This window comes from Haliaeetus albicilla, chromosome 26 (assembly GCF_947461875.1).
Source record: "Haliaeetus albicilla chromosome 26, bHalAlb1.1, whole genome shotgun sequence".
Lineage (NCBI taxonomy): Eukaryota > Metazoa > Chordata > Aves > Accipitriformes > Accipitridae > Haliaeetus > Haliaeetus albicilla.
The window spans coordinates 5,336,221-5,361,121 of record NC_091508.1 but is presented as its reverse complement, the minus strand read 5'-3'; the positions used below and the strand labels follow the sequence as shown (position 1 = coordinate 5,361,121).

The following is a 24,901-nucleotide window of genomic DNA, read 5'->3' as shown; positions in this document are numbered from 1 at the left end:
CATGTTAGGTCACCCATGCTTCCAGGATAGAACAAGTGGGGATTCAAAGCACGGAGAGGCTGCTGCTCTGCCTAACGCCCATCCCAAAAACGTGCACGTGTGCAGGGAAGCAGCTCTCGCTGGGGAGGCATTCGAGTCCTTCACAGCCAGAACATGTCTAGCCACGTCAGTCTCAACCCAGCACCCTGAGATGACTTCCTGCGTTAGGCCTGCAAGCCCCTATTACCATTAGCGACAGCTTCGCTTCATCTCACAAATAAGCATGAAAAATTGAGCACTATAAAGATGGCACTATAAAAAAAAAAAAAAAAACAAACAAAAAACAAAAAAAGAGGCAGAGGGAGAGAGAGGGAGACAGCTCCTGGCAGGTGAGCTCCCATGTGATTTACTCTCCTGACCAAGCATGGCTCTTTCATCTTGTCCTCCTAAATCAGGATCCTACAGGAAGGTTAACAACACCAGAAAGAGCAACGTGGTTAGTTGAGAGCTGCCACTCTACATCAGCGGGGGCGGACATGAGCGGTTTATCCCTGGGGTTCATCTGAGCCCATGGCACGGCCCTGGAACGAGCGGGGAGGGAAGACAGCAGCGAGGCAGGACACGGGACCACAGCAGGAGACGCGGGAAGCGGGGAGGCAGGCGGGCCAGTGGCAGCTGGGGCAGCCCGGGTCAGTTCGTAATGGAAGATGGCAGGAAGAAGGGTAAAGACCTTAGCTCCAGGACTAACAGACTGCAGCGGCAGGTAGGAGGGGCGGTGTGTTGTACAGGTGTGACAGTAACAACAGCGAGTGTCGGGAGGGAGCGGCACCTGAGCGGGGGGAGCAAGCAGAACACAGACAAAAGGAGACATTAAAGGAAGGCAATGGCTTATGCAGCAGTCCCTGCTCCTCAGCAGCTCCAGTCTTGGCTGGTTTTGGCTACAGGGGCACTCCTGTACTGCAAACCGCAGGTTACCTGCGGATCTTACTGCGGCTCTGCAGGGTTTGCACGTGGAAGCTGTGCTGGACCCAGCAGGGCACTTAAGCCCCATCCCACCCGGGCTATTTCCACCTCTGCTTGCCCTCATCCTACCAGGGGAAGGCCTAACCCCGCAGCAGGACTGCCAGCAGAGCCACGGACACTACAATATCAGCTACAGGCACCTTGTCTGCATCTGGGCTCCCCCCACCACCAAGGGGGAGGTTTAAGCATGTGGCGCCCAAGAGAAATCCCAGCTCAGACCATGCAGATCGCACCCGGCTCGCGCATACATACTGCAGATTTCCTCATGCCGGCTCGCGGTTTAGGCACCGGTTTGGAAGATTTTGTTTCAATCATTTCTCCTGCTCCAGCACCCAGAGGCTTTGCTCTCTGGGCTTGAAGGGCCAGCTGGTAGGCGACCTCAAACGCCTGCCCCAACGTAAGGATGATCTCGTACGTCAGGTTCTTTGGAGAGAACACAGAAAACACAAAGTCGTTAGGTGCATACGAGCTACTTTGCCCTGTGCAGAGTCCATGCGCTCAACAGCTTGCTCTGGAGATGCAGACCTCGGCAGAGCCCGTCACCTTTCCGTTAGCAGGTCGCATCCTGCCGTATCCCTGGCAAAGCCACTGAGCTCCCCCCTGCCCCGCGGGGGAGCTGGCAGTGAGCTGCCTCCACGCTTGCATAGCCTCGGCTGGTGGGACCACCTGCGAGCCTGCTACAGCCCTGCAAGCATCGCAGTTTAGCAGCGTTTTGCATTGTAAAGAGAAAAAGCCAAAACATCTTGTACAGCTGATTCTGCCCAAGAATAAAAGCAAGTTATGCTTCCACTCTCGGTGAATTAAAAGGCTGTTAAATCAGCCTATTACGCTCAACATAATTGAGTGTATTAGGGTTTTGTTCACAGCATATTCCCCAGGAGGGAAAAACTCCTGCCCTGCTTTATTCAGCACTGGAGACTGCAGTAATGAAGCCAGACAAATATTCTCTTTGTCGACAGAGCTCCAAAGTAAAAGCATTTTGAGCCAGGACTCTGAAAGGAATATTTTATGGTAGAAACTGGTAAGAGAGTCCTAGAACAGACCAGATCCTGGTCTATGACTCGCCAATAAAGCTGAGCAATGAAACAAGGGGACTGCAAAGGACTACAGCGTGCTGCGAGACAAGATGTGATAACCCACTCACCACGTCCACGGTGCTGAAGACATGGCAGTAGTGGTGGCTGGTCTGCAGGTCCTTGGTGATGTAGGCGAACGTGCAGAGATCCTCAGGGTCCTGAGCAGCGCAGGAGATGTTCCGGATCTCGTGCTCAGCAATGACATTCTGCCGGGGTCAACCACAAGCACCCGTCACCCTTCTGGGGATGGCAAATACACCCAGCAAATGGTGGTTGTGGCAAGCATGTACTGGGGGCAGGGAGCGAAACAGGTAACGGCAGGGAGGAGGAGTCTCCCAGCCAGACCAGTCCTAGCTCCCTCCCATGGTAGGAATAAATGGCAACACGGTCCACAAGCAGCCAGACTGCCAAGCCTTCGGCATTCAGGTAACCATCACCACCTTGGTTCTCTCCCATAGCCCTAGCAGCTCCTCAGCGGCTTCTGTAGCCACTAACTGTGACTTGCAGCCCCCCAGGCAGGTGGGACTGCAGGTCTTGTCCCTCCGGACACCAACTTCGAGGCATCTGAAGCTCACCTTGTTAGAGGCATCGATGAACTTCACCCCCTTGTACGTGATGGACAGTATTATGGTCGGGATCTTCTTCATGTGCTCTGTGGATTTCTTCAGAAACAAGAACATTCAAGTGACTAGTTGTGGATAAGTGCTCCCTTCTTCACCACCGCCCCAGCCCACCCCAGAGACCTCCAGGCCACTGCCCCGCAAGGGCAGGCTTTGGGGGTCTTGGACCAGGAGGAGGAAAGCCTGCTCTTGGTGGAAGCAGAGGGGAAGGGATGGGGACCTGAAGCAAACCCAGCACCCCTTTCCCAGGGAGAATGCCCATTCTCCCACTGCACAGACCTTCCAACTATGGGGAAAAGTGCTGGAGAGGGGCAGTTCACCAGCGACAGTGGCACAGCCTGTTAAGTAGCCTGGGCCCCTGCTCTGCACAACGGCAGCCTGCAGGGTTTGGCTAACCACAGCTTCACTAAGACCTCCCCATTCCCTTCTCCACATCATCCACCACAGGCTGTGAGCAAACCCCCCCTGTCCCTGTGGCCTCCGTACCCTCATCTTGGCACAGGCATCCTGCGTAGACTCTGTCCCTCGAAGGTCTTTGATCAACATGGAGCCCAAGTACTGTTTGGAAGAGGGAGAGATGGTAACGGCTTCACGCAGGAAACCCTGGCAAACCCAAGGCAATGCCGTGGTCCCATGAGCGGCCAGCAGCCATGGCTGGCGAGGGACAGGTCACCCAGGGAAGGGCAGGAAGCGTGACAACCCCACACACAACAACCTGACCCCAGAGCCTCCTCATCCTTGCCACCCCCACAAGCCAAAAGCCACTTACATTGGCCTCATACCCGCAGGACTCAAAGATGAGCTTCTCCGGCTGGTGCTGCCAGTTTTGGACTGGGGCGTACGGGGCAGCCAGGCTGGGGGGGCGCAGGGTCAGCTTTGACTCCCGACGGTCCTCCTGGAAGGGAAGAAACATGGATGTGACACCACAACAGGGCCAATATGGATTAAAACACGGATCCCAGGAGGGCTCTTCGGGTTGACGCAATTGAGGTTCACAATGGCCAAAATCCCACAGGGGCTGGGAGGAGGCAGCGCGCTGCGGGTGAAGGTGCCAGCACTCATGGAATTGCGAGTCACCCACTTCCAAGGTGAGACTGAGGCATGAATGAGCTGCTGGCTCTAATGCTTGAGCCAGCAACAGTGTGCAAAGCTGTGCCTGACCAGCTCCCTGTCTCTCCATGCATCGCCCTAACTCCTCGCTGGCTCCAGAGAGGGGGGAGCCTGCACTAAGCTGTGCAGCGGGGCCCCCAGGACACACAAAAGCACCCACTGACCTGTGCTTTGTAGCGCTCAGCTCTGGAGTAGGGAACAACCTCGGTGCCACGGTCATGTTGCCTCTTCCCAGTGTCCCCGGAGGGCAGCAGCAGATCGGCAGATCTGCCCGTGCAGGAGTCGTTCTGGCTCAGGGGTGACGATGTCTGGGACATCAAGTCCTGGCACTGAAACAAGCAGACACCACGAACCGTCCTGGTCAGCCTGTGCTGCAGACGTGCCCACCCCTCGCTCCCCTTTACAGTGTCCAACACAAAAGGTGCAACGAGAAGAGTTAATGGGCTCCTGCCTCAGCATCATCAATCACACCATTTATTTTCTGCACGATACCCCTGATTTGCTCCAGGATGGTTTCAGGCAGGTATACAGCCCTTTCTGCCGAGCATGCCTCTGCCCGCTGTGAGCTCATCCCAGGAGGGCAGGAGACATGCTGAGCTGCGGGCAGGGTGTTTATAGAGGAGCAGACCCCGCTAAAGCACTAAGCAAAGCACTCAAAGCCGCTAATGATCAGCCACCCCAGGAGAAAAGCCCTGGGAGCCCAGCGAGAGATCAGCCCAGATGCCTGACAGCCTGGCTCTTACTGCAGGCAAGATTCACTGCCTGTACGTGCCAAGCGGCCCAGCAGACAATGCGGGAAGCTCACAGCTGCAACACGCATTAGTCCTATTCAACGGACTTGCTTAATTTGCCATTGACGTCCTTCCGCTCCCCACGCCGGAGCCAGGCGCTGGATCGCACCAGCTGTAGCACCAGGAAATGCTGCAAATGGCCCATTCTCTTACACAGCCTCCCCGTCCAGCATATCAATCAGTTGATGCCGCACCAAAGGACTCCTCTCCCCCCCCACCAACAATCCCGCCTTTAGTCTCATCGATCTCAAGAGGACATTTCAGAGAAGTGCAGATCCTCAGCTGGCTGCTGCCTGTCCAGGTTTTTGTTGTCTGAAAAGGGGGTGGTTGAGCAGCAGGGGAAAGGTGTGGGGTTTGTACGTGGCCCCCTCCCGGCTCCTGAGCACACTCTTCAAGTACAGTACCCGTGTGAACCTTCTCTTTTTGCACCCGAACCCCAGTTCCTAAAAAATCCAGTGTGAGCAAAGCAGGGCACAGCAGTCCAACTCGCTTCAGATAAGACTGTTTTGGTTGAAAAGCCTTGGGAATCCAAGGCAAAAGGGAAGAGCTCTGCAGCAGGGCAAGGACCAGATGTTTGGGATGGGGAAACTCCAATCACTCCCAATTCCCGCTCCAGGAAGCTGATCTGCAAACACTAGGAAGAAGCAGCACGAGACACTTGCCTTCTGTGGCATGCTGCCCCACTCCCGAGCTCACAGGTTAGCTCCAAGTTCAACGGGTTTTGCCAAACTCAGCTCTCAAATGTCAGTTTTCAGGAAGAACGGCAAACGTGACAGCTCCCCTCCCAGCCAACCCCGATAACGAAGGGCCTGACATCCAAAGGCTCCCACTCCCACAGCAAAAAATCAACCTCCACAAATCACGTTGAGTGCTATTTGGCAGCGAGAGCAAGAGCTCTAGAGAAGCCCAGCCAGCCTAGGGAGACAAATCTGACTCCCAACCGGCACAATCAAAATACCAGGTCCCAGCTGCATCCCATCTCACCAGCTGAGCCATGTCACACTCCTGCCTGTGGGAAGTCGGCCTTAAATCTGGCCAGGAAACAAGGGGAAGAAAGTCAGCTCAGTATTCCCCTTCGTGCAGAGCACAGAGACAGGAGTAGTGCCCTGCTACCTGTTCAGTGCAGGCACCCACCTTGCATGGAGGCACCTGATCCGAAAGAGCTGCCTGACATTTCCCATGGGGCAGCCATCCAGAATTTGACCTGCAAGGGCTGAATATTATCTTCTCATGCTTATTTCAATAGCAGGGTCATGCCTGTGCGAGTATTTGCTCTTTGGGTCACTGGAATTGATAAGGTGAAAAGCTGAATGGATACAACTGGCCACGTTAAGATTTCTTCCAGCACTGACTTGTTCGCACACTTCAGCTTCGTTTTGCACATGGAAGAGGGAGTTTGACCCGCAAAGAAGAAAGCTAAGAGTTGATAAATTTGTCCGACACTTCAGCTAGAGCGTGTCTGTCCAAAAAAATGGTGATGTTTGCTGGTGAGGGGCCCAGCCATGGCAGAATTTGTACAGCACAACATCAAATGTGTAATTTGTTTTTACTCTGCCCAAGTGCTCCAGGTGCTCCGGCCAAGTCAGAGCCAGCCTGGCTGTTACATTTCCCAAGTTCTACTTGACAATGCTCAGAGTGGGAGTATTGGGCTCTGCACCATCTCTGGCAGCAGCCAAGGTGCATCCATGGGAACTGTTTAACACAAAACACTCCCTCCTCTGCACAGCCAGATGTGCAGTTGCCTCAATGCTTCAAGAACTTTGTTCTCAAACCACCAAGTATCTGAGAACCAGGAGTAACCCAAGCTTCCAGGTCAAATCGATTTGTTTTAATAAGAAACAAGCCATTTAGGTTTTACCCTCTCCTTTTAAAGAGCAATGCAATTTTCAAAGATCACTCTCTATGCTTATTACTCTCAATACTTACCTTCAAAGGAGTTTTAACTTAAATATTGACATTGTAAGGGTTTTTTTTTCCCCCTTTCTTATTGATTTTGCTAGGCAGAACATCCCCTGCATGAAAGCAGCAAAGTAAGGCTGAACGTGCCTCCTTCTCTGAGCCTGGATACCCATCCAGGACCTGAGCTTCCCAGTAAACATTCTCTACAGATCTGAGTCCCCCAGAGGTGATAGCTGCTAATCAGAAAGGGGACAATTATTCCTGACAGACCCGGGTTTAGCTCTTTAAAAGAAAGGGAGAAAAGTGAAGGAGAGCCAGGGCAGAAGAAAGCACTCTGGCCACTGCCGAGCACGCTCCACACAGACATATCACCCAGGCAGGGAACACAAACAGTGACTCACTCTCAGCTGTGAGAACCGCGGCGGCTTTGCCGGTGGCTCCTCGTATGGTCTGTCTGCCAGGGAGGCGATGATCCTCTTCCGATGGCCGAGCAGATTCACTTTCAACACCTGCAGGAGAGATCACGGTCACTGCAGACTTTCCTGCCCTCAGCATGAAGCAAAGCTTCCCCTCTTTGAGCAGCGCTGTTCCCATTTAATATGACTCCCTGCAAGTCACAGCCCCAGAGGGAACGTGGGCAGGACGTCACTGCTGTGGCAAGAGAAAGGCAATACTCACGTTTACTATTTCAAGCTCCCAAAGGTTTTTCACAGTGTCAATAGAGCTGTAGCCACTCGAGAGGAAGGACTGAATGTAATCCTGCAGCCCCAAAGAGTCGAGCCATGCAGGAACCGAAGGCTGGCTGTTCCCATCACAGCCCAGGGGTTTCAACTGTAAAAGCACAAGAAAGGGGTTAAAAGCGCCAGGGGGCTGGGATCCCAAAGCATACAGCATCAGTTAAAATCAGTTTAAAGGCCAGTACCATGTCCACTAGAAGCCTTAAGGTAAAAAAAAATAATCACCGTATAAACAGGGAATGCACTTAGGATCAATACTGGCATGAGGGACAGCCACCCTCTCCCCAGCACAGTGTCATCCCATCCACATAGCCTGGTGGACCAACATACTCCTCCTCCCTGCTATTCCCAAAACCCTTCCCTCAGCCCCTGTGATCCCTCTGTAGGTCACAAGGATGTGGCTGGAGTCACAGGGACTGGCTTTTGTCTTCTCTGCTTTCACAGCTGAGCTGGTCGACGCCCTGTCTCTACTTTACGTGAGGGGTGTTGGTGCTGACCTTCGGGAGGGAGCGAGCAGCCTGGAGGAGCTTCCGACGGTGCTGCGGATCGCTGATCCCAATGTCCCGAAGGTCCTGGTCTTCCATGACATTACAGCCCTGTGGGGACAGGAAGGAGCGACATGGGAGCAGAGGGCAACAGAAGCCACATCAGGTGCGGGAGCAGCTATCATGCACATTACAGCACCCTCCTGACCTCACCTCCCAGCACGGCCCCACAGCAGGAGGAGGAGGAGGAGGAAGGCTCCCAAGGATGACAGCTTTGCCCCACGTACCAACCCCGGACACAGAGAGGGCTGACACGAAAGGGGCTGCGGCACACATCGCATCGGTGGGGCAGAGTGCTGCCATCCCCTCCCTCCCACAGCCCGCTCTGCAGCATCCTCTTCCAGCCATTAGATTTCAGGCCATCGCTTACAGCAACCTTCCTGCTTGATGCACAGATGCTCTAAGCACTGCGTAACAACGCCCAGGTAAAGCTCAGCCCCCCTCCATGTGTGGTGCCTGAGAAGGGGCACTCGGCTCTGCTCAGCCTCCCTCCACAGCCACAGAGAAATCTGAATTTCTTTCCGGGAGAGCAGGCAACCTGGCGAAGGTCACATTTATCCTCCGTCCCCTGGGCAAGGAGGCAGCCCACCCCACTCCAGCAGAGGTGCTCCGATCGCCGCACACCGCTCTGTTAAAGCCCATTTTCTGCCCACCCTTCCCCCTGCAGAGCACGAGTGGACACATGCAGAGCACACTGACTTTACCCCTCTCTTAAGAGCCTCCATCACAACCTGTTTCCCTGCCCCTCGTACCTGGGGAGAGCTCAGCGAGAAGCCCAGGCACATCTCCCCATGGCTGGAAGAGCCACGCTGCTGTTTGACCGAGGGCTTCAGCTCGAGCTCGGGCCCCCCCCTCCCTGGACCTGCCTCCCTCTGCTCTCAGGAGAGTCACAGCTGAAGGTCTGAGCTGACAGCGCTTCGCTGTTCCACATTTTGGTTTTATAAGAGAAACCTAATTAAAATTGGCTGTTGGGCAATATGCTGCTGCAGGGGCATGCAGGCTGCAGGAACAGCGGGCTGAACAGCCAGGACTTCAGGAGGGAAAGACGGCCAAGTATCCTCTTCAAAGGGCAGCAAATATTTTATATTCCTTCCCACTCCACACTTTCTGCAGTATTTCAGCACTTATGTTTTGTTAAGTACTACCTGCTTTAAATACAACAGCCAAATGTGAAAGCAGTGAGCTGCTCTCTGAGCAGCCGACCCACCTGAGCGTGACCCCGCAGGGACGATGCTGCCTCCTGCAAGGGCAGAAAAGGAGGAAAAGCCCTTCCCACTGCCCCTTCCACTCTCACATACTCCTGGACAAGCACACAGGCCTATTTGCAGCCAGGACAGCCCACAGGGAGAGCTTCCCTTTGGTGATGGCTTTACGAGAGTCACCGGGTGCATTTCACGGAGCCAGATACCAGTCCTGCAGCCAAACACTGGCCAGCTCACTCCCGGCAATGCCAGCATCTGCGTTGCTCCCGACTTGCTTGGTTTGTGCCTGGCCTACGACAGCACCAAGCCCAGGCAGCATCGCTCCCACCACTTCCATGGCCTGGTGTGATAACTGCTGGGTAGGATGCTACACGGCTCTTTGCCCCCGAGAACTGCTCTTCCCCTCGCCGCAGAGATAAGCGTTCAGAGAAACACAGAATTAACGCTACAGGTAAGAGATGCCCAAGTCGCTGGGAGAGCTGCCCTCAGAGGCCAGACTGCAGAGAAACAATGATTTAGCAAATGACAGTGGCAAGTTAAAGCAGCGTGTGGCAGGGACGCAGGGCACTGTAGACACTCTGTGACCGCCAGCACCCACAGCACCGAGGCTCCTCTGCCTCCGTCCTCCCTTGGCAGGCAGGGATGCCCGACACCCTCAATTCCTGGCAGGCCATGGGGGGACTGAGACTGCAGATCTGGAGCAGACAGCTGCAGTACGAAAGCATTTGTCTAAGAGTTATTTAAAAAAGCAGAAAGAGCTGGGACTAAAGACCCTGCAGCCGATTAGGGTGGTTTGCTCCCTGTTTTCCAAAAGGTCAGTTTATAGCAGCAGGCTACAGCACTGGTCTGCAATGTCACTGCCCGCTGCCAGCTGGAAAGAGCGACTGCCACTGCTTGAGACAGCACCGTGGGTGGGCGGCAGCTCTGCAGGGGCACGGGTCCACACTGATACCTGCCTTGCCTTTCTTGGATTGCACCCCACATCCTGGTAGCAAGGCCATGTGAAACCCCTGGGTCTCACCTGAGTGGTAATGCTACACACAAAGCTCTATGCAAGGACGTAACTATGTCACATAAACAGCTCTATGGACCTCTCAATTGCACAATAAAAAAAAAAAAAAGGCTTTTTGTCAGTTAAAGGCTCCAAAGGTGCCCATTTGGTGCAAAAGCAGCAGCAGGCTCCATTGCATCAAGAGCAAACGCCCTATGTGAGTGAAGTGGAGAGGCTGCCGCTGACAGAGGCAGTGATCACTCTGGCTTGTTAGCAGCAGCATCCCACAAAAAACCCGAAAACATCCCTCCCCTTTCTTACTCAGAAATTTTAAGCCAAAAGCCACATTTAACATGCATTCCTGTAACAGCAGAAGATTGTGTGCTCAGCTCAGGGGAAGAGGGAAAGGATTAAAGGTAGCTTAACTCCCCTGACATGCACCTTACCTGGCACAAGTGCTTTTGCATGCGACAGTTCTGCTACAGGGGCTGCCAGAAGGTCCTTGGGAGGCCGCATATGTGTGAGGAATTCATCTCCTAGAGGGCGATGTCTTTTAAAGGGCTTTTTTAAATGGACAGAAGATGGCTAGAGCAAATGACGGGATTTTTCCTATAAGCCTGAAGAGCAAAGCATTACTGCTTTGCTTGGGGGAGGCAAAAGGAAGCAGAGGAAGGGACTGACTCACCGAAGTCCCTGCAGCAGGCTAACGTCACACCTCAGGTCCCCAAAACCTGCAGTTCCCAACACCTCAGCCTGCTCTGCTTCCCCAACCTGCCCATCTTGGTGCTCTGCTGCTTAATTCCTCCGTAAAGAGCTGAGTGCCAGAGCTGCAGCAGGCGTGGGGGCTTGAGGAGGATGCTAGCAAGGGCACGGCTCACAGCAAACCCTTCACGCACCAACCAGGACGGCAAGAATCATCTGCAGCCAAATGAGCTGTGACAACGGCGACGTGTAATTTTCACGTATGAAAATTAAACAAGCTTGCTGATCCTATTTACATTTTTACTCATGCTTATTTTCCAATGTTGAGCCTTTTTCGTGCTAATACACTTTAGCACAGCAATGCCTGGCTAGCACAGCCATGCTCCCAAACTAGCAGCACAGGGCTGTCAGCTCACGCTCTCCCAGGATGCCTGTTCTACGCTGACATGGCCAGTTACAGGCCCAAAGAAAGGCAATAGGTGTTCTCCCACTTTTGGCATCTCAAATTCAAAGAAAATTGCTTGCTGTGTAGCAAGGATACAAGCTAGTTAAATACTGTAAAGCCTGCAGCTTTTGCGAACACTCCTTATTTTTATGTGTCACATTAAATTCCCTCAGTGTCAGCCCATATTCTCAGGGTACTTAACAAGGATAGACAAAGCATAGCAGCTCCAAATAAATCATTACAGTCTATTGTGCATGAGCCTCCGCTTAGAGAAGTGTCCTTTAAACCCATCCGGATTTCATCTCCTATGAAAAAAATAATCTGCCACTAAAATAGATAATTAAATGCAAACACACTGGAGATCTTTTAACCTTTGCCAGTGGAACAGATGAGCTGTTTAAACCAGACTTTAAACCTGTTTGCATTTAACATGCCGTTCAGACAAAAGCCAAGGGGCAGAAATGGTCCGCCTGGGCCACCGCTGCCACCTGCCTCCGAGCCACGCTCCTCCGGCGCATCAATTGCCACAGGTTTGGTTAGAGCCCCGCTCTCTGCTCCGGCTCCTGTGCTTGCAAAACCACCTCTCTGCTCAATCACCAACTGATGACTTAGCATAAAAAGCCCCCTAAGCAAGCAGGGTTCCCAGCCACGGAGACCCAGCTGGGGTCTGCTGCGGCTTTCGTCCTTCCCTGCCTCTCCCGGCACATCTCACTCGCTTCTCACCGCCAGCCCCATCCTTCCTGACCTCCGCACCACTGGCTCATGCTGGGCACTGGGCTGATGAAGGGTCTTAGGTCTGTCCCCGAACCAGGCAAGAGCCATGTCTTTGGAGACCGCAGATGTCCACACCCGGCAGCTCACGAAGAAAAAGGGAACAAGGCATTCATCACCGAGAGGAAACAAAGCCTCTTCGTTACAAAGGGCTGCTCAAAAGGCAGATTGCCTTGATGCAGAGCTGCAAAGTTTCAGAAAAAATGCTGTGAGGATTTGTGAGGGTTTTTTGGGAGAGTTCGGTTTTGATTTTTAAACAATATCCCAATAGAGGTTTTTGTTTGCTCATTTTTGTTTTTTTTTTTTTTCCTTGGGTTTTTTTGTTGCTTTTTTCTAAATAAAGGTCCCCTTTGGTGCTGACACAGGTCAGCAACCAGGTCAAAAGATGCCATCTCCCAAGTGCCCCGCTGGAGGCTGCAGAGCAGTCCTGGCAGCCTGACCCCAGGCTCGTGGTCAGCCCCTCTCCAGGTCCTCTGAGGACGATTTCAGCAGATGTCCAAGGCAGGGCAGAGGAAAGCTCCCAGGGACTCGCTCTGCTCTTAGCCCAGTCCTCTAGGATCCTCCAGCAGCAGCCTCAGAAATGCCAATTAGAATCAAATATACTTCCAAAGATGTATTTCAGACTTTATTTGTTGTGACAAGTGCTTTTTACCTTGTGCATTTCTCCCAGCTGTGGGGCTGCGGAGCAAGCGCAGCTCAGGGCTGCACCCGGGCCAGAGCTCTCGCTTTCACCCATACTGGGGGAGCAGGGGACATCCAAAAGCCCCGTTCACCCCAACACCTCACCGTTTTCCCCTTGCTTCCATCGGGAACTAGCTCTCACCATTTCCTGCACTGCAGGTGGTTTGTTCCTAGAACACGCAACCTTGCATTAATCCAGATTTTAGTACAGCACCGTGCGCACATGTTAGTCTTGGCAGAAAAATATTTGGTGATTTTTTTATTCCCAGAAGAGCTGGGATGATCCCTTAAAAAAATCCACCAGGAAGCAGAGGCTGAAATTTTCTTTGCAAGGGACTGAGGAGCACAATTTCCCCCCTAAGCTTCAGCTGCACACACATGTGTTTGGTCAAGGAAGGAGTATTTCTCCAGTGCAAGTGCATATACATTGGGGTGAAATGCATCACCCAGATGAGTCCTCTCCTCCGCTCCTATTGGCAATCCAAAGAGCCTGAACGATCAGCCCAGCTGCAGACATCTGAAATTGGGCAAGGTGAATCCCACTCCCTGGGTCCAAACTGGCAGAGACTAGCTGCCAGACAGTCTGGAGGAGCTTTCATCCCCCAACCTGGCCTTTAACTTCCTCAGAGCTGAACCGAGCTCCCTCCATGGAAAGGCACAAATACACACGACCAAGAGGGGCACCTCTGAACCCCGTTTCTGCCCTCCGCATTGCCCCAAAGGAGGGCATAGATCTGCTAGTGACCCGCATCCTTGTCTGGGCTGCCCCAGGGAGCCCCAAAAGATGGTGGTGCAGCCGACCCGCCTGCAGAAACACAAGCTTTTAGAGAAAGGGTCTGCTTTAGTCATGCTTCACATCTTGCACTGTAATTAAACAGCCTGCAAGGCTCCAGGTTTCTCATTAAAAGGAAAAAAAAAAGCACAGTCAGAGGTTACACTGTAGGAAGGTAGCGTCCCCTCCTGCTAGTTAGGTGACCCCGAAGGCAAGCGTGCCAAAATCAGAGCTGCTGAAATCTGCCAGCAATCCTCCTCCAGCAGGGCACTCTGCAGGCACTTAACTACCCAATTTTCAGATGCTGCTTCCTGCACAGAGCCTGGCTTTGGTCCATTCTCTCTTTCCAGCTAAGGAAAGGCCCTGAGGCAAAGAAAGTTTCATATAGGACGCGCAGTCTTATCCAGCCAGCAATGCAGTTTAATGAATCCCGACTGTCTCACTAAGCTCACGCTAACACAAGTGCTGCCTCTGTTACTAAACCCTGTATTAGACAGGCGACGGACTGCAGGGAAGACTGGGGCCAGAATGTGTTTGCTATTAAAAGCAACAGATGCAAAACCCAAACACAGCTTTTCCAGACTACAAAGGCTTCTGCAAACATCTATAGCAGAGTGCCTTCAGCTGCATGAGCCAAAGCATCCATTTTTTTCTTACATAAATGCATACAAAGCTCTTTCTTTTTCCTCTCAGTACATTCAAGACAATTGCATCTTGTCAAGGATTTTGCTGCCACTGCTATTGCTTTACTTTTGGCAACCAAAAGCCTGGGTGGGGGAGATGGAGATGCATCCAGCTCACCACAGAGCCAGCCTAAACAGAGATGATACACAGCAAGTCCTGAAAACAGAAGTTGCACCTTCCTTAGCCTCAACACCACTTCAATTTCTCCTTTGCAGGTGAAAAAAAGGATCCAGAAACCTCATTTTGGTCATCTTGGTACTGGCCAGCTGCAGCTTTCAGGAACTTAACACAAGCAGGCAGTTCAGGGTTTGCAGTCCAGAAGATAGTGGCTCAATTACATGCCCAGCAAGGCCATTTGGTGAGCCCTGTGTGGCTCTGCCTGAGCTCCTGGGTGCTCCTGCTGCCAGACTTGTAAAACACCACTGGGCTTCACGGCCCTGCAGCCTCAGCCAGCACTGTGCATAAGGGAAAGCAGCAAAATTCGGAAAGATGAGTGCTATAGTGAAGGTATATCTGGGAGCTGACAAAGCCACCGCAGCCAGCAACGAGTTCCCTGCCCCAAATCTATTAGTTAATGACGAAGCACCTTCCTTCCCTGCAGGGCTTGGAGGTTGCATGTTTGGCCTCATCCAGCCCCTCCGAACTGTGTGTTCAAACCCATCCGAGCAGGGTGCTGGGAGTCACCAGCCGAGCCCTGCTCCCACTGCAGAACCTGGCCAGCCTCGATCCCCTTACTGCATAAGGGGCTGTATGAATCTGCACTTGAAGTAAAAAGCTCCGCTAATATATCTTGTTCAACAGGACAAGCGCAGCTAATGTCTCGTTAACAGACTAATTTATAAGCTTGTCCTAGAAACAAGCTTGCGTTCCGTCTGTATATCTGCATGATTTGTGCTTGGGGGCTTTTCACCTGAGACCCCTGCTGATAGCACAGAGCATCACCCCCTTTTACAGACAAAAAAAAGTGCTAAAACCTCCCAAAATAGAGCCTTGATTACAGGCAATGCTGAATACCTACAGCTCTGTCAGCCATCCCCAGCTGCTCAGCCCCTCCAACAAACCTGCACTAGTGGCTTATTTATCTCAGAGTAGGCTGATGACCCCAAAGCCGGGACCTGCACACCCCAATTTCAAAGCCGGGGGAGCAGCACTAGGTCACACAAATATGTACTTGTAATTGGCCTCATGATCCACAGGGTTTTGTGCCCTCCCCTAATGGTACCTGCAGTTTGAGATAGTTCAGTGGAAACTAGGGGAAAAGAAGTATTTGTTTAGCTAAGGGCACGACAACGAAGCCCTAGCTCTTCACAGAGCATTGACTGTGGAAAGGGCTCATATACAAAAACCTACAATAAATCCTAGATTAGCACACAGCCACTTCATTTTTGTTTAATTTTCTTCCCCATGCAGACTGGCAGCGTGACAATGGCAACGGAGGGAATCGGTCATGGTTGTCAAGTTCAGGCAATTTTATTGAGAGAAAAAAAAATTAACTGCTACTTTAATGGCTTTTTTAATGTTTATTGGGCCTGGAGCTACTAATGAATCAAATGTAAGTATCTTCTAAATTGCCAGTTCTGGTCCACCCACTTTGCTCCTCAAAATCCACTCTGAACTCACTGCTCTCTGTGAAGTCCACTTCCATCACCCGGGGAGCTTCAGCGCAGCTCCGCCGCGTTTCCCCCGTCAGAGCCACGGGTGAGCGCCCGAAACACGCTCTCAAACCCCCAGTCGTTGCATCTCTGCTCTCACCATTCCCTTCCAGAGAAAACCCAAAGAACCATACCATCGTGGACAAAGCACAGTCCTTGTGAACCACCCAAGTAGCATCTGAAACCCACTGGAGAGCTGTCAAAAAAATTTCGTTTCATTGTATGAATCGATTCCCACTCAGACGCTTGGCAGAAACCCTCACACAAGGGTCCAATTCCACTCTTACAGGGTGTTCATCCAGGGCATCAAAATCAGTCTGGGGACCAAGGAAGAAATGCATTTCCATGAGGCTGGCAGCAGTGATAAACAGCAGACAATATCATGTAACCTGGCTGATGTACTCCCTGCCTGTGTCACAAAAAATAAATGAAAGCCATTTCAGTAATAAATCTGCCAGCCGCCGTGAACCAGGCCAAAGAGATCCCCAAATCTGATGAGCAATCGTTAAAGGGTAGATTGCCAGCACGTCTAGGTACTAGCAGCATTTACTTCCACCCGCAGCGGCTCAACACACACCAATTTACAAGCTCAGTCACCGAACGCTGCTGCAGGGCAGAGCTTTGCAGCACAGGCTTTGGGAAGACCAAGCCCAGAACCAACCACTCAAGAGCTTCTGCCTGGATGAACAGAGCTTGCTTCAGCTTGGAACCAAGCCTACCTGCCCAGGCACAATCTATACACAGAGGCTTACTTGGGTCTATACTAAAGTATTTTCCAACAGCTCCAATCATGCCAAGCTTTCTCTTTGTTTCACCAAGCGTAGAAGCAGTAAAAACCTTTTCTGTGGGATCTCCGATAGGTCACTGTTCTTCATAGACCATTACTGGGTGCAAAAGACTACTGGAATATGTCAGTTAAGTTTTCCCCAGATGACTACTAAAAAATGACAAGTTTTATATGAAAATAGAGAAAAGCTCTGGGGCACACACATTCTCAGAGCATGCTAAAAGCCTGGCGGCTGCCCAGGGGACCAACATCTGCGAGCCAAGCTGGTTAGTTACAAAGTGGATCATGCAAAGCAGAGCTACAATTCACTGAGGACACCAGGAGATGCCCCATGCTCCAGCAGGGCAGGTATTAGGTAAAAATGAAGATGATGCAGATATCAGCCAGCACCCAAAACCTGGGGATTTGCAGGGCGAAGGAGACCCAGCTCCGTGTGCATCCCGTCCCTTGGCAGCTGGGAGGGCTGTCCTCGGACCCAGCCTGGCAGAAACTCACCGAGCTGCACTTCAGCTCTGCTCACACACCAAGCCAATGCCTCAGCTCTACATTTTTATCAACCATTTGCTTGCACACAGACACACAGAGAAGAGAAAGGCTCTTTTATAACGAAGACCACTACAGGCTAATCTAACATGGCACTGAATTACATTTAATCAAATTAATGTCAGTACTCTAAATTATTTGTGGACACCCTGTTCTTCCAATGCCATCATTTTTCTACCACTTCTCCCCAGTTATAAAAAAAAAACAAAACAAAAAAAACCCCAGAGGAGCCCACGGCACTACACAAGTAGAACAGATTTCCGTTTCTGACGCTGTCTCATTGAATCAGCATTAGCTGCTTTCCACACACTCCATGGGAATCCAGGCTTGAACAATAAAAAAAAGCAATAAAAAATGGTTTATGTTCTGTTTTACCTGCTCATTTGTGAATCAAAATATCTTTGGACTGAATAAAAAGTTCAGCTACAGAATAATGGTACAATTGCCAGAGCATATGAGGTTTGCCCTTCTCAGATGTCAGCCTGAAAAGTTGTCTGGGGTAGCAGCAAACATTCAGCCCTCCAAGGGAAGGGAAAAGCTTTTGCAAGCATCTCAGACATGTTTATGGGGTCTGTGGGATCACAAAATACTGTAGTGAGGGTGCAGGTAATGGCATTTCCTTCCCTACTTCTGTGGGGGAATTCCACCATTAATTACTGCAATTCCTTCTTATTACACTGGCAACGTCCCTTCTTTCCCCAGAACAGCAGAGTCCGGCCTGGCCTCTGCCCCCAGGTCATTCCCATGTTTGCCGCAGGGCACTGGGATGCACTGTGCATCTCGCGGTGCAAAACCAGTTTCCTGTGGACCTCCTGAAGGCGGCATCTGCTGCAGATGCACTGGTGATTGCAGGAGACATGATGGGACCAAGCTCTAGGAGCAGGAGAATCCCTCTCGGTCCATATTCTTGCGACATTTTCCTACTCTTACAGCTCCCCCAGCTCATTACCGGTCAAGGACAATTAAGTCGATTTATAGCACATTTTTCTGAATGGCACTGCTCACTCATTGCTACGGTTTTGTGATCTGACCTTTTCTTTTCCTCCTCTGGTGAAGGGCGAGGCAATGGGTCTCCCGAAACTCCATGCACACCCAAGGGCTGCATTCCTCCACGTGGGAGGTAGCAGGGCTGGCTTCTCTTGGGTGGTGGGGTATTCTTGGTTCATTAGTACTGTTAACATTTGGCATGCAATTCTGCTGAGGATTTTATTCTACTTGCAGAGCTGTATTTTTGCTAAGTCAAGGACAGCACAGCCAATGCCAGTAATACTCAGCTAGCAGCTTCAATTCGGTTATGTTTACCCATTGCACAAATAAACCTTTCCCCTCTAATGAAAGAATTCCAGTAGGCTGCGAAGCAGAGAAGGAGAATTTGAAGCACCATCTCCATTTTAGCTTTTTTTAATCCCCAGCTGGCTGAACAGACTGCTTTTCAAATTAAAGCCCCATATTAAAAGCAGAAGCTGAGTGTCATAGTCCAATTGCCCCAAGCCAGCAGTGCTGGCAGTGAAGGTCACTCAGTGGCAATGGAGAGGGTGAGTGAAAGAAGCTGCTCTCTTGGCCTGTGGGGCTCATGCTGGAGGGTAACAGCAAGAAAAACAGGGAAAGTCGCTTTCCTAACATTGCCCATAAACACAACAAAGCAATGGGCAACTTAAAGGGAATATAAGAATTTCTCCTGACACAGAAATGCAGCCCAATATGCAGATGTTAGTATTTGGAAAGAGAACTCAGTCTTTTAGAAAACTAAGCTACCTAAATCCATCTTTTATAGCCTATTTCTTCCCTCAACCAAGCCAAAAGATTACACACAATCTGACTTCAGTCCCTTCCTAGAAACGCATACACCAGCAAGTAAGCCTTAACGTCACGTCAAACTGATGTTTAAATAATCCTGCTGACTTGTGTTAGCAATATCCACCCTTGACTGAAGTCAATACTTGATCAGGATCTGAACTAGTCATAAATGTTCTTGTTTTTGCATTTGACTGTGAAACCGGTCAGCGTCACCAAGATGCTCTTGCGTGCCATATCAAACGCTGCAGCATTTTGTTTTGTTCTGCAGATTTAAAAAGAATTTTATATCACAGAAACACTGATCAAGAAACTCTGCTTTCAGTGCTGGAAGAAAGCAACACACCAGTGAGGCCAGCGCTGCAAACTCAGCCTGTCTGCAGCGTCCCATCCCAGCTCCAGTCCCTAAAATACCTAGTAACTGTGTCCAGGCAGGATGACAGTCATTGCATTTATGCATTAACACCTGTGATTCCCTTCTTACCATGGTTGCTTTGACTTGTTCTTCCCTGATAACCAATTCACAAGCCCTCAAAAATCTCTGCAAGTTCCAAAAGTGAGAATATTCCCAACAAGCCCTGTCTGACACCACTCAGAACCAACCGGTACTACAAGTGATACTCTATTATTTGTCCTGAATTCCCCCAAAAGAGCAACAGCACTGGTAGAGACACATACACACGAGGAGGGTCAGTCCTGACTGCGGTCATCACTCTCTTACCGAAGCAGACCTGAACTGCAACAGAAATTTTTAGTTTGCTGACAACTAAAGTGCTGATCTTGCAAGCTTGTGGGCAAGGGGTCCTGCTGAAGCACGAGGCCTCCAGCTATAAGTTACTAAAACCTTGTCCCAGATGCAGAGCTGGAATTCTCAAGAGCAGAGAAGCCTCTGCTCAACATTCACAGCCCACCCTAGCTATCTGCTAAAATACACTTCTAACTTCCCTTTTTATAGGAAAACCTGTAAAATGTTCATGGCTCACATTACGGTTTACATCTCCAACCCTGCCTCTTCAATGTAAACCTGTGAAAACTGCAGGTCTCCAAAGTCTCTTTCAGCTGTCAATGCTGCCTGTTAAAGCGTACAAGCAGACCCCAAGAAAGGGAGCAGGATTATTGCCTCCTTCCCACTCACCGGTTCTCCTTGGTGCTGCTGGAGATGCAGCTTGCACAGAGCTATCATCAGCAAGATAACTGGTCGCATGTCCAGAGAGCACAGCTAATCACCTAATAATAAATCTCTGGATTTCTGAAAATAATGGAATTATTATTCTTGGAAACAATGCATGTTTCTGCCTTCCTAGATTAACATCTAATTAAGAAGCCCAATATATTTACAGAGCACTTTTCAAAATCACTTTACCATACTGTGCGTTCATGAATCATTTCCCTTGTCTGGGGGGTAAGGGCTTTGGTAATGCAGGGTGCAAATTAACACAAGAGCCAACTGAAAATACACAGGAAATCAGGAATCCCTGAAACCAGAACTGGCTGAAGCATGGCTACAAAGCACTAAAAAGCACCAGACAAGCTTCTGCACCCCCCAGTTTTTGTCTCTTACTAATTCTGTACTACCTACTGGGTAGACAGTACATTTGAAACATCTATTTTTCTTAAGAACAGCACCAAACGCCGCTGTGCCAGCAAACACCGGATTTCACCCAGTCCCCACTGCGGTTACAGGATATGCTCTTTGTTAGACCGTTTTCTTAATCCTGCTTTAAGTTACTATCTACTGCAGGCTGAGTATTCTTCATAAGCATATTAAAGAGCTCTTCTTCTAGGACGCTGCCCCTGTTTTACAGCTGTACTATCACTACGCATCTAACAGCTTGCTCTTGCAATGCTTTTCTTGTCTACCCAACGTACAAGCCGCTTGTTCGCTCACAAATGGGCATCTGTGGACTCAGGCAGCAAAGGGAGCATCCTCGGCGTACTGAAAAAACCCCGCAGCACTGTATGCAGGGAGTAATGCAATGTGAAACCTTACATGGAAAATGTTTCTGTATCAAAAGACTCCAACTTCTTAATTTTTGCGACTAAAACTTAATTAGCCTCATAGCCCATCTGGCAATTTGCAAACCACTACCCAGCATTCTTTGGACCTTGAAATATTTAACATAATGAGGCCCTAATAAGAACTAATCCTTTCACAGAAACTGTTTAACTCTAGGAAAATAATGCCACTTAGTTTGAAATATTCTTCGTTAGCGATTGGAAGTGGCAGTTAATAAAGAAACTGTTATGTAAAAAAAAGAAAAGGAATGGACAGCCTGCCATGCCAGGAGCCAAGAAACCAGGTCCTTTCAGTACTCGTTGCACTAGCCAGCTTCAGTGTTTACAACAATTTTAATAATTCATCTAAGAACATCAAAATCACTACTCAAAACAAATTAACTACTTGTTCCTCATTTGTCCTATATCTGAAGGTTTTACTCCAACAACATCAGAAGCTGAAGGCAAGCAATGCCACAGAGGAAAAGATTCTTAATAATTAAACTTTCATACTGGGCTGACTGTATTAGCTTGAAGTTCCCAGGACTTGGATGAAAGGATTTAAAGCCAGTCTTGGCATGGGTGCCAGAGTCAACTTCCTAGTAAAAGGGATAAGCAGCAAAATGGAAATCCCCCAGGGCTTGCAGGAAATCTTTGTTAAATTATTTCACCTTTTAAATTTGAGAAGAATGAGCAAGGAGAGTGGCCCATTCCCTGAAACCAGCAGAAGCTGATCTCCTACACTGGGAGCAGTTACCCAGCATTGGATAGGGAAGAAAAACATCCAGCCGTGAACAATATTAAAAAGCAATTCCTACCACATACACCATAAAAATCACATACTGAGACATATACAAGGAACCTTTTTTTTTTTCACCTTATAAATGGCAAAATTGTGCATCAGACAGTTCGCAACTAAGTGTTGCTATTTATTGCAATTAAGCATAGTCAATAAAAATCCCTGCTTCCGAGCCTTCAGCTCCTACCTCTCTGGGGACAAGTGGAAAGTTAATTTCCTTCTGTGCCGAGCAAGGTCTATCATCACACTTGTCAGGCAGGGCCAGAGTAAAGGCATTTTTATCTGCTAACTGCTGGAGCGAGAGCTGCCCACTAATACCACAAAGGTCAAGACCCATCAGCAGAGGATCCCAAGCAGGGATCTATGGGGTATATTTCATTTAAATTCCTTGTACCATCTCCAGAGCATCCCAGAAGTTGCAGCAGACCGCCCCAGCATGCAGGGACGCTGAAACCTCGCGCAGAGCCGAACACACCTGCCTGAAGCACAGAGGAGTCCCAGTGGTCAAGGGTCCACCAGAGGGTTGGGACCAGCTGGGTGGGACACTGCGGGGGCCGGAGACCCCCAGGAAGGGCTGGGATGGGTTCGGGGAGCCGCGACAGGAGCCGGCCCTGGCCCTGCAAGGCTGCGGGCGGTGCTGGAGCCCGGCGAAGGTGCCCAGGGCTTGCACAGGGGGCAGCTCACCCCAAATCCTCCACAGGGAAGAGGGGAGGTGCCACACACAGCCGTAGGAACAGGATACGGCAGAGGTAGAAGGGTGCGTGGCAAGACCATCGTCTGTCGCCGACAGTTCCTCTACTGAAGGTGCATAAACCACAGTAAAATCCAGCTCTCTGGGGGAGCGTTGGCCCTGCCAGGCTAAGGGGAGACAAGGGCATAAGCTGCTTGCCGTGGAGGCCAGGAGGTATGGCTGGATGCTGCCACAGTATTCAACTTACGGGTTGCTTGGAGATCCCACAACATTCACAGGGACATTTATCCTGTTGGTCAGGTTGTTTTTTAAAAGCATAATTACATCCTGCCTTTAAGTACCGCTACTGACACTGCTCAGATGCGCGCTTTCTTGCCCCTCCATCCATGCCCTATCCAGTCTTCCCTTCTTTCTCCAGCTGCCCTGCACGTCCCCTCACCACTGTTGGATGGTTGCCGTGTTTTTGGAAACCCCCTCACCCAGCTCACAACACAGCTGTCAGGCACACATCCTCCTGCATCTCACCTCTCTGTACCATTCACAGTACCAAAGAGATGCCCTCACTGCCTTTCCAATGCAGGATATTACATTAGCCCGAATGGCTTCTCCAAAGTTTTACACCCATTTTTAGAAATTCTTTATTTGCAAAACTTGGAGTCCATACTCAAAAAGCGTTTCTTTAAGACATGCAGGAAGAACCCTCCTGCAGCACCAAGATTTTCCATCTTTGCAGTTCATCATTCCATATGAATTCTCAGATTTTTTTTACACCATGCAACTTTAACTTTCTAGATGTTGGTTATTAAAAAAAACCCTCAACATTAAGCATTACCTAATGATTATCATCATTAGGTTTCAGAGCCAACGGTGTCAGTGCAATTAGGTACAGCTCATTAACATCCTGCCTGCATGCTTAGAGTAAGTATACTTCCAACAAGAGGTCTTCCATCTCCTTCATAGTCCAGAACACAGACTGCTCAGTGATTTCTTCAAAACACTAACGAATTTCAGTTCCCATTTCTGGAGTAAATTGGATAGTAAAGATTTAGGGGGCAGAGTAAATAAAATTTTATAACAAATGTATAGTGAAAAAACTATAATACCCACATTAAACGTGAAGATGAATGACCCTGACCCAACACAACCCTAATTTCTTCCTTTTGTCTAACGTTCTACACATCCCCAAGACTGTTCTGCTGGGCTGCAGAACCCAGATGTGCTCTGCAGCGGACACGGGATATCGATAACAAGTAAAGGTTTGGCCAACACATTTGTTAGAGCCTGTGGGTCCCACCCAGCAACTTACCAGGAAGCGGACATCATCAAAGCCGTTCAAAAGCAGCTTACTCTCATATTGCTGCAGGCCAATGGACTCCAGCCACTCCCCGACACTCTGCTCCAGCATCCGCGAACCTGACGAGAGAGGAATCGGCAGACGCTTGAAAAGGGAAAAACCGTTAAGGCGGTAGCAGCGGCACTCTGAGGAAGACAGATGGCATTGCCACATCATAGTCATTACCATAAAGAAACTCAAAAAATTATGCTCAGAGTACAACAAATCAGCTGGCAGACAACTCTTCTTGTGTGCAGAGACCATGGACAACAAGCTTCCAGTGCCTCCGCGGGCTCCGGGTTCAATTTGTATCCCAGTTAACACTCAGAAAAAGAAACACCTTGCCCGGGCAAACTGTTTAGAAGCACTCCTGGGACCATGACATCACATGCACTGCTTTCAGGGCTCAGGCGAGTTTCTTGCCAGGCAAACATATGAAGCCCAGCCCCACAGGGATGCGGATCCACTCCTTGGCTCATCTGAAGGGGGCGGGAGGAGGGCAGCAAACTTTCACCCAAGGCATTCCCAGCCAGTCGTAGGTGCGAGGGAATGGAGCGGAGCCGCTCACAAACGCACAGAGCTGTGCAGGTCCTCTCATCCATGCAACTTCGGATGCACTACCCTGCTCAGCGGGCCAGCGGAGAGGGCCAGGCGCATTGGAGGCACAAAGCAGCTAGGGAGAAAATACATCTTCATGCAGCTGAGACACAAAACAGACACGACGGACTTTCAGAAAAGCAGCAGAAGCCAGGCTAGAGCAGCTGTCCACAGGAAGACATGCAAGACAAAGAAAGCACACAAACTGCAGCAGAAGAAAAGAAGGGCTTATACTTTTTTTCCCCAAGCAGTCCTGAAAGAGGCAAACCATGGTAAGGGTTTTTTCTCGCCGTTATTGTGTTAAGAGGAGCAGAGGCGCGAGAGACACCGAGCATGAGTCTGAGAGTCCTGACACTGTCATTTTACCACCTATCCGGATGCATGGCATTTCAGCACGCTGCTCAGACCAGACTGGCTGCACCGGAGAGTCTAACTACACTGCTGCACTGGGTGACAGCAAGAGAGACCGAGGAATCAGTACAGTTTTCACCCAATACATTCAGTCCTGCTAGGTGTTTGGTGCACGCTTGTATTTGCCCTTCCTTCATTTTCTTCAGCTAAGTGCAGCTGCTGCATCCGAGCCCCTCATTCACACAGGGAGCAGCTCTGGAGGAGGAGGCATTTTAGTTCCTTGCTTCTAAACCAAGTCAAAACAAGAAGAAACCAAATGCAAGCACACTCT

General features: G+C 50.2%; 1 protein-coding gene across 11 annotated transcripts in view; it reads right to left on the bottom strand.

The window, feature by feature from the left end:
• ANKS1A (ankyrin repeat and sterile alpha motif domain containing 1A) overlaps positions 1-24,901 on the bottom strand; it is a 110,707-nt gene that overhangs the window by 6,312 nt on the left and 79,494 nt on the right. For 5 of the 11 annotated variants that reach the window (XR_011322238.1, XM_069770904.1, XM_069770905.1 and 2 more), the window contains 10 exons: positions 23,596-23,702; positions 7,733-7,831; positions 7,177-7,329; positions 6,900-7,007; positions 3,973-4,137; positions 3,468-3,593; positions 3,185-3,256; positions 2,654-2,740; positions 2,147-2,284; positions 1,255-1,425 (listed from right to left, as the gene is read on the bottom strand). Coding sequence is in view for 10 of the 11 variants with exons in the window: in XM_069770904.1 (XP_069627005.1) it covers positions 1,255-1,425; positions 2,147-2,284; positions 2,654-2,740; positions 3,185-3,256; positions 3,468-3,593; positions 3,973-4,137; positions 6,900-7,007; positions 7,177-7,329; positions 7,733-7,831; positions 23,596-23,702 (1,226 nt within the window). In the remaining variant the exon portion in view is untranslated. Of the gene's footprint in view, positions 1-4; positions 809-1,254; positions 1,426-2,146; positions 2,285-2,653; positions 2,741-3,184; positions 3,257-3,467; positions 3,594-3,972; positions 4,138-6,899; positions 7,008-7,176; positions 7,330-7,732; positions 7,832-10,419; positions 10,810-23,595; positions 23,703-24,901 lie in introns of those variants that run through there. The other 6 variants (XM_069770908.1, XM_069770909.1, XM_069770902.1 and 3 more) reach the window with 4 other exon arrangements.